The sequence below is a fragment of the Protobothrops mucrosquamatus genome, unplaced genomic scaffold, assembly GCF_001527695.2.
Source record: "Protobothrops mucrosquamatus isolate PMUCROS unplaced genomic scaffold, P.Mucros_1.0 scaffold4536, whole genome shotgun sequence".
Classification (NCBI taxonomy): domain Eukaryota; kingdom Metazoa; phylum Chordata; class Lepidosauria; order Squamata; family Viperidae; genus Protobothrops; species Protobothrops mucrosquamatus.
In genome coordinates this window covers 25,680-34,813 of record NW_015390441.1, presented here as the reverse complement: position 1 = coordinate 34,813, position 9,134 = coordinate 25,680, and the positions used below count along the sequence as shown (strand labels likewise).

The 9,134-nt window shown below is 43.3% G+C and overlaps 1 protein-coding gene across 1 annotated transcript; it reads left to right on the top strand.

Annotated features, from left to right (window-relative positions):
• Window positions 1-435: 435 nt before the first annotated feature.
• On the top strand, window positions 436-7,232 carry DBX1 (developing brain homeobox 1). Its single transcript, XM_015828463.1, has 4 exons — window positions 436-811; window positions 1,520-1,621; window positions 4,300-4,499; window positions 6,846-7,232. Exons 1-4 carry the CDS (start codon window positions 436-438, stop codon window positions 7,230-7,232), a joined length of 1,065 nt encoding a protein of 354 aa, XP_015683949.1.
• The last annotated feature ends 1,902 nt before the right edge of the window (window positions 7,233-9,134 follow it).

Sequence of the window (9,134 nt, the reverse complement as noted above, 5' to 3'; positions counted from 1 at the left end):
GGCGGCCCATTGTGCGCGGGCTTCCTTCTGAAGGCTAATCCAATCATAAGTTGCACCCCCGGACCAATGAGGGAGCCCCGGGCGTCCGATGAATGAAGCTCAAGTGGAGCGCCCCATTGTTGGAGCTGTCACTTTTGAAAAGCGCCTCGGCGGCGCCGACCGCTATAAAACCCGCCGCGACGGAGGAAGGGGCCAGGAGAGCCCGGCCGACTCGCGAGGTGGATCTCTGCCGAAGAGGGCGGCCGTCGGGCAGGCAGGGCTAGGAGGAAGAAGCGGGGAGGGACAGAGCAGCCGAGCATCGTGTGGTGATTACGATTAGCGTTATCTGTAAGCGAGGGCTTCCCTCCGTTTCTCCAGAGACCGTCCTTCTCTCCACCCTCGCCCGCCTGCCTGCCTGCCTGCCTCCCGCTCTTGGCGCTCTCTCTCGCCCAGGCCATGATGTTCCCAAGCCTGCTCGCGCCTCCCGCCGTGTACCCCAGTCTCTTGCGACCCACCCCGACTCTCACGTTGCCTCAGACGCTGCAGTCCGCCTTCTCCGGCCCCTCCGGCTTCTTGGTGGAAGATCTCCTGCGGATCGGCCGGCCGGCCGCTTATCCACCCCGAGGGAGCGCCCCGCCGCCCAGCTTGTCTCCCCCGGCCGCCGGCGTCGGGGCCGGCAGGACTGAAGCCGCGGGCTCAGCCGAGCTGGCGAGTGTCGATTCCTCCGGCGCCAAGACTAGCCGCTCCGCCCGCCCGTCGCTCGCTTCCAGCGGGGACGCCACTTTCCTGAAGTTCGGAGTCAACGCCATCCTGGCCTCACCTCCGCGGACAGGTAAGTGGCCGGCGCGTCAACAGCGCCCGCCGACTGAGCCCTCTGCGTAGAGCAGTGTTTCTCAACCTTGACAATTTTAAGGCATGTGGACTTCAACTCCCAGAATTCCACAGCCAGCAATGCTGGCTGTGGAATTCTGGGAGTTGAAGTCCAACATGCCTTAAAATTGTCAAGGTTGAGAAACACTGGCGTAGAGGGTCGGGGGAGGGCGCCGAGAGACGGAGAGGGGGGGGGAACCGGGTGGGTAGTGAATGGCGCCGAAGGGCAAAGGTCGTGCTCATCGGACGCGTCCTCCAAGAGGGAAGTAGAAGGAGGGACTCGCAGAGTGGCGCGTCATCAGCCAGGTGGGACTGGGACTCGTAAGGAGAATCCACCAAAAGGGAGCCGGCGCGCGCTCGGGCCTCCGCAAGCGATCCGCTCATGCAGAAGGAGCCGGACCCAGGGTGAAAATGAGGGGAAGACAAGCCAGGGCCGGCTAAAATCTCGCCAACGGCCCGGAAAGACAGTCGCCCGAGTCGCCCCTCTCCTAGCCCCCGCCAGCGCGGCGGGCTGGCCAGCGGAGGAAGCAGGATCCAGCCCACTGGTGACCCAGGAGAGCAGTTCGGATCTCAAGTGTTTCGCTCGGTTCTGCGGGAGAGCGGAGAAAATGCGGGCTTCCCGCTTGAGACGCTGCTCGGGTCTTTGCTCAACTTCCTTTTCTTTCCCCAGAGGCTTCTCCTGCGCTGATCCAGAACGTCCCCGTCAAGACCTTCTCCTTCCCCTACTTCGAAGGCTCCTTCCAACCTTTTATTAGGTCGTCTTATTTCCCAGGTAGGTTTCGAGGCGACCGGAAGAGGCTTACTCAACTGCCCATCCCTCTTTCCCCCTGCTCTCTTCGACTGCCCCCCTCCCGACGTATCTAGGTAGTAGCCTTGGGGGTGGGGAGAGGTTTGCCTATAGCAGAAGGTCTTCCTAGTCCAGTGTTTCTCAACCTTGACAATTTTAAGGCATGTGGACTTCAACTCCCAGAATTCCACAGCCAGCAATGCTGGCTGTGGAATTCTGGGAGTTGAAGTCCACATGCCTTAAAATTGTCAAGGTTGAGAAACACTGTCCTAGTCGGTCCTCAACATAGTGTAAGCTGACCCCGCTGCGCTTGTGCCTTCTCGTCCTCCTTCTCCTGATCCTGGATCCCTGCCCCAGAGACTTGGCCTAACGGCATCCCCAAAGCTATTCCCTTTGTTGTGAGCATTTCTGGAAATCGGGCCCTTCTCTCTCTCTCTCGGAGGGGTGGGGAGGGGAGGGGAGGACGGGCCTCCGGTTCAGAGGTTGGACGGGGTACAACATTCAAGAATCAGTCGCGCCAATTTGATGCCCTATTTAGCACAAGCGGCGACTGCGTGACATTTTGCTTCCCAATTCTTTCCCCCGCCTTTCCACCACCACCACCACCACCCCCCCCCGGCACTGCAAATTAGCCGGGATGGTCACGGTCCAAGTGCGAGGCGCTTGATTTCTGACTTGAGCTGGTGCCGGCCTTCCTTTCGGGGCGGCAGTTTTCCCACAGAGTCGCGGCTTTTTCCGCTCGGCCGTCAACAAAAGTTTCAGCACCATGACCAATTTGGTCAGCTCCCTCCGGGCAGCCACACACAGACCCGGCGCTGACTCTGCCGTGCTGCTGATAGACATTTACCAGCCATGGGCTAATTTCTCATTAAGGGTCATTCGCTTTGCCAACGGTTTCACAAGACCTCATGGGGAGCTCCCTTGTTTGGGCGCTTCGGTGTGGCCGAAGTCAACCTTCTTCAACCTCCTCTTCTCCAAAAAGCTTGCTTCGGCTTGAGTTCTTACATCAAAGAAGGCTTGGAAAGGAGGAGGGGTTTGTGGGTCGGCAGAATAAGGCTAAAGGAAGAAGAGCAAGACACATCTGTGCACTTTCAGCTGAGAACTACCATTTGTCCCATCGTTAATGTTGCTGGACCAATACAGCTCACTTCTCTCCATTAAAAAAATAAATAAATACCTGGAGAGCGGCTAAGACAGTAGCAAAGCAACTAATCCGTACTTGGAAAGGAAGTCACTAAGAATTCACTAGTAAGTCCCCTGCCATCTCGCCCAAGGATTTTTTTTTTTTAAGACTGGAATATCTCAAAGAAATGTCTAGAGAGATGTTCCAGAAGCAATATATAAACATAATCATCCTTACTGAAGAATGTTTGTATTTTCTAACTTCATTTGTAATTAGAGACACACATATAAAGAGACCAAATAGAAAGGGAGGGTTAAATATCAGAATACTCTCATATGCTTTATATTATACTTTAGTCCTGTAAGCAGAGGTCATAAAGTTGCAGAAAATTCTGTATGCACAATAAACTAGTTAAATAGCTAAATCAAATTAACTTCAGACCTTAGTTTGGGAACTGAGTAAAATTGTGACTAAAAATAAGAGTGTTAATAAATATTGCTTCAACTGCATATATTCTGTTCCAAAAGCCAAGAGCTTTTCCATTCATTCTCTAGATAATAGAATGTGCTTCCTTTCTCCAGTCCTTGAATGGCCCAACAAAAACAACTTGAGCTTTATATATAGCTTTTCATGTCCATTTAATGAAAATGATTTGGGGAAAGAGAAGGCTGTGTCATCAGTATTCTCCCCAAGCAGCTTGGCATGCAGTTGTGTTTAGTTTGAAAGTGTAAATGTCTTTTGTTCCAATAATATATGGCTTTAGCTGCTTGTCCTCAGTCTTTTTCTGTTAGTTCATTACTACACAATTACTATTCACGCTTCATTAGAATCTCTGTTTCTCTTTGGGAGTTTTTCTTTCCACTTAAAGGCAAAACTCTGCCCTTTTTATCATACCAATCCCATTGGGAACCAGTCAGTGTGCTAATTAGCTGTTACTTTTCATGTCTCCAGAATGAATTCTACAAGTTTTGTAAGGAAGAGGGAGGAAAGATTCATATATTTTTTTAAAAAAGGATGAATACCTATTGACCAGATTTTTTATGTAAAAATGAAGGGTTTATTCTAGCTTTAAAAAAAGTCCCTTATTTTACTTTGGATGTAATGATGTGTGTGGTATGCTTCTTGAAAATCTAATAATAGTAACTTTTAAAAATACCCTTTTTTTAGCTCTTTTGTTTTCTTTTCTGTCCTCATATCTTTGGATTTGGTAACAAAGCAAGCTAGCTGTAAATATATTGACATGATCTCTTAAATGGAATCAAGTTACATTTACTGGAAAGAACAGCAAGTCTGTTTCATGAATTCGGATTAAAAGTTGTGATCTGCTAGAGCCAGATAAGTGGGTGTAAAGAAAATGAGAAGGGGCCACAATAAGAGAGAAGGGACAACTAGTGGCCATATCTTTAGGCATGCAAATCACGGGGAGATTTGTCACTGATTTGAACAGAATATAGATGCCCTCTGTGGGAACAGGGATATCCTTGACTCCGTCTTTTTTCCAGCTGATTTAGCCAATAATGCTTATTCTTTTTTCCCACAGCTTCCTCTGTGGTGCCTATCCCTGGGACATTCTCTTGGCCCCTGGCTGCTCGAGGGAAACCTCGCCGAGGGATGCTCCGTAGGGCAGTTTTCTCAGATGTTCAACGAAAAGCCCTGGAGAAAATGTTTCAGAAACAAAAATACATCAGCAAACCAGATAGGAAAAAACTGGCAGCTAAGCTGGGCCTGAAAGATTCCCAGGTAATTTCTTTATCCTGCTATCCAGTCCTATAAACTGGTTAATCTCTAGGCAGTTTGTGAGCTGTTTCTTAATTAATGGCCTAAAATCACCCAATTACAATAAGCAACAAATTAGTCAGTCATATTTGGCCTGAGGTAAGGAAGAAACTTAGCCGGTGAAGTTAGTTTATTATTCAGTGTGTTGTGTGAAACCAGAAATGAGTGAGTGGAGCAACAGCTCTAAGGGGCTGCCCTTGGGATTTGCAATTAATGTAAAATAAAGCATCCAGTGGAATACTAACCAATGCAAGTGCAGCATGCACGTAGCATACTGAAAAGACTTAACGGCAAAATTGAAAATATTTATATTATCCCATAAAATCCTTAAACAAGGTTAGCATGATCAAACTTTTCAAATGAGGACAGCAGAGAATTTCAGGATGAGAATGTTTACCAAATTAAAATAGTTTTAAAAAGAGTTGAGCCATGGAAAAGATGCTTGCGCTCTCTCTTTCTACTCAGATTCCCACCCTAGATGGGACAGAGATATGAGTCTTGCTTTCTTACTTTAGAAAATCAGTGGGATCATTATAGGGTCTGATCCATAAGGTGAACTGTAAGCTGAATTGGTAGGTAAAGAATGGACCTAGAACCTTAGTTCTTAGGAACTAAGAGTCCCAGCGTTCCATATCCTTATCTGAAAAGGTGGAACTAAGGGTGCTGGAATTACAGAGGTAAAGATAAAAGTGGAATTGTGTACGACTATTTCAATTAGAGAATGTTCCAACGTTCAGTTTTAATTGACAACAGTTGCTACTGAATATTACAGGTGAATAGTGGTTGTAGCTGGTGACTCGGGATTATGAAAACTATAATCCAAAATATCTACAGGGCATACAAAATTGAGAATTCAGCCCAGCTAATGTTTAAGATATTAAAAGAAAAAGAATAACTAAAGTAAAGCTGGAGAAAACAAGCAGCAAAGGAAATATTTCAGTAAATGTGGAGGAGATGTGGGTAAATTCATCCCTCTGTGTGAGAAAAGTTAGCCAAATAATTATTTCCCATTAGATTTAAAATCCAAAGAACTTCTTCAGTATTATGCAAACTTCAAGAAACTGTCTTAAAAGCCCAATGTGGGAAGAGGATTTGGGATAAAAATCTCATGAATCACCTTGGAATTTCTTGTGGCATAAAATTTAATTTAAATCTGTATCGGAAGTAATTGAGATGTGATCATAAAATAATTCCTATGTTGATCTAAAATTATATTAATTAAAATAGCTGTATTTTGTTTGAGGTGTTACAATCAAATTAGTTTATTTTGTCATGAGAAGGCACATTGAATTAGTTAGGCAATCTAATGTGTTTGAGAAAATCATAAAAATTGCTATACTATCTTTTGTATTCCATTAATCAATTCTATTATAAGTTTCTTGCCTTTATTTTACATTTTTATTCAACTGTGGAGAATTATTTTCTTCAATTTTCATCTCCATTTTTAGTTTTATTAATGATCTGTTTCCTACAATAAATTATTTTTATCTATTCAAATGTATTTGAATATGGATTTTTTTTACAATTTCTCCTTAAAAAGCTATTCCCAGATTTTTGTATATATTCTACTCTTTATATTTATTTAGGTTTTTTAAAAAACTTTTTAAAACTTTCCTTCACTTTTTTTCTTCTTATAACTGATATGCTTCTTTAATTGAAAAGAAGAAAAACTAGATTTTCTTAATTTTCAAGTTGCTGCCACCTTTAGCAAGGCTACATGTCTGGGAAGCCAAACAATGGTCAGGCCTGTTGCAGAGTGTCATTAAAAAATCTATAATACAAAAATCACAGTCTCTTATATTTAACAACAAGATGTGAATTTTTGGACCACTTTGATGATTCTGGAAGAATCTGATAGATTGGTTGTATCCTATAGATATAGCACTTTGTTTATATTGTAGATTAGATTTAGATTTATTTATGCTACCTCAAAGTGGGGAACATACCCACTACTCCTTTCTCCTATTTTCCCCACAACAACCCTTTGAGATAGGTTAGGCTGAAAATGACTGGCCCAAAGTCACCCAGCTGGCTTTCATGCCTTACTTACAGATTCCTGATTTCTAGTCTAGTGACCTAACCACTAGACTAAACTATAAAATTATTCTTGGTGTGTTTTGAAGTTGAAATTTCCCCAAATTTGTATCAGTTTTCTACACTACACTATTGCATATGGACTCATTGGAGCTTTGAAAGAAGAGAAGGATCGCAGTTCTTGAAAACTTTGGCCTCAGAAAAGTATTTCAAGGTTGACGCAAGTCATGTGTGTAGTTATCTTGATCGTCTTTCTTGTATATTTGAAAATTCTAGGTAAAGATCTGGTTCCAAAATAGAAGAATGAAATGGAGAAACTCCAAAGAGAGGGAACTTCTGTCCTCTGGTGGCTGCCGGGAACAAACCTTACCCACAAAGTTCAACCCTCACCCAGACCTGAGTGACGTGGGCAAGAAGGGCATTGGGGAGGACGAGGAGGAAGCAGGGGCAGTGTCCCCATTGTACCCAGTCAGCCCAAGAGATTCTTTAGGTTACCACCAGTCCACAGTTCACACACATCAGAGAGACAGGTTGGACTCCCAGATGCTCCCCTCCCCCACACACTCCAGTAGTCCCAGTAAACCATCAGACTTTTCAGACTCGGAAGAAGAGGAGGAGGAAGAAGGGGAGGAGGAGGAAGATGAGGAGATCACAGTTTCATAGAGACCTTCTCCTTATGAAAAAAAAGAGGACATTGAGGGGGTTGTACATAAATTAAGGGCTATTTGATTGAAGAGGTAATGCCTTTCCACATCCATGCATTTCATATGGAAAATGCAATGCTCGCCATTCATCTACAAGACTTTTGCATGCCACATGCTACATTTATCCAAGCTGTGAAGCCTTAGCTGTTATAATCTGTTAGGTTTTGTCTAATCAGCCAGCATTCTTATTTAAAAACGTATTTTTAAAACTAGTCTAGAAATGTTGGATTCCGATCCTTAATGTTCTCAGCCAAACTTGGCCAACACATCTAGAAGGCATATTTCATTTCATCTTGTGCCTATTAAAACATGTATATGTGGGCATAAGGACACAGGTTTGCCTCTTCGATTTTCTTAGTCAAATTTTGCTGTCTTTGCATAGCAGATATGAACTGTACACTATTTTGTATATTCATGTTGTAGGGGTATTTTATACCAGAGCTCTTGTATGTTTACAGATAAAGCAGAAAGCTTTGTATATTTGATTGTATATGATGGGAAAATAGGAGACCGATTGTATATATTTGTTTTGTAATTTTGTTAAACCCTAAGAGGAGCTTAGATTTTAGCTATGTAACTTATATAAGATGTTATTTTGTATTCTTGCTGTGTACAGATTTAAATATGTATATTTTACAAATGAAGCAAATGCCTTTTAAAATAGACTGCAAGGCTGAATTTTTTTTTATTGAATTGGAGTGTTTTTAAAAGCCTTTATATCCTATTATTTATGAAGTATTTGCAGTAAGGTGTTTCCAGACATGACCCACTGAAATCTGCTGTGTTGAAACTTTTCAAATCAGTAAAAGCTATCCTATTTGTCTCCAATGCCAATTTACTTTTACAAACATAGGAAAATTACTGACTAAATATTGTCAGCTGGAAATTGACTTTATTCAATTCAGAATAAACTGTCTGAAGTCAGTAGAAGGAGGGATGAGCAGCTTGAAAGCCATAGCATTCTTGTGCCCATAAATGCCACTCTCTGTGGTTTATCTGTAGGATGCTGTTAACTTTCATATGCACACATTCCATTCCACAGATTTAAGAAGTGAAATAATTGTTTGCTCTTGTCCTATTTGAGGACTTCTTCTGTCCTGTCCTATGGGATAATCAGCTTTAGCAAGAGGGCCTCAGTTAGGAAGTTTGCTAGTGGCACTATAAAATGCCAAATATTAGTTTACTATTACACTGGTTTTACAAAGCAGTCATTTCCACCACTGTCCTATGACCCAGCAAATAAGGCAAATACATTAATCAAATGAATAAATAATGCTATCAACATTATTCCATGATAGCCTCAATTACAGTGATGAAACAAAAGAAACTTCCAGGTCAAAAGTCTTTAATCAAATCCTAGTTAGACCTCAGTCTTCTGATTAAAACCTAGAGCTATGCAAAGCTTTGAGGCAATGTTGGAATTCGACCAAGCTTCAGCTGAATCACCCAGTCAAAGCTTTGAGGCAATGTTGGAATTCGACCAAGCTTCAGCTGAATCACCCAGTCAAAGCTTTGAGGCAATGTTGGAATTCGACCAAGCTTCAGCTGAATCACCCAGTCAAGGCAGATGTGAGAACTGAAGCAGGAATCCTCCTTTGAAGCAATATATGGAATCAGTGGCCTTCATAAATGTGTGCCTTTTGAAATACTTTGCAACTTTTGTGGTTACCCAGATGCTGCTCTCTGTGTGTGTATATGCATGTCCAGAATCCCATACATTGTGAGGATGTTGCAGGTCTGTGGAGAGCTCACTAACACTAGTTTCAATAGCTACTCAATGAGTCTCATACCTTATTGCAGTGGTTCTCAACCTTTTTAATGCCGCGACCCCAACTGGTCATAAGTCGAGGACTAAACCGGT

Excerpts from the sequence above, each read along its gene's own strand:
- DBX1 (XM_015828463.1), top strand. The coding sequence starts at position 436 with ATGATGTTCCCAAGCCTGCTCGCGCCTCCCGCCGTGTACCCCAGTCTC. Across the intron at positions 1,622-4,299 it reads TAGGTCGTCTTATTTCCCAG|CTTCCTCTGTGGTGCCTATC; the intron begins GTAGGTTTCGAG and ends TTTTTCCCACAG. Across the intron at positions 4,500-6,845 it reads TGGGCCTGAAAGATTCCCAG|GTAAAGATCTGGTTCCAAAA; the intron begins GTAATTTCTTTA and ends TGAAAATTCTAG.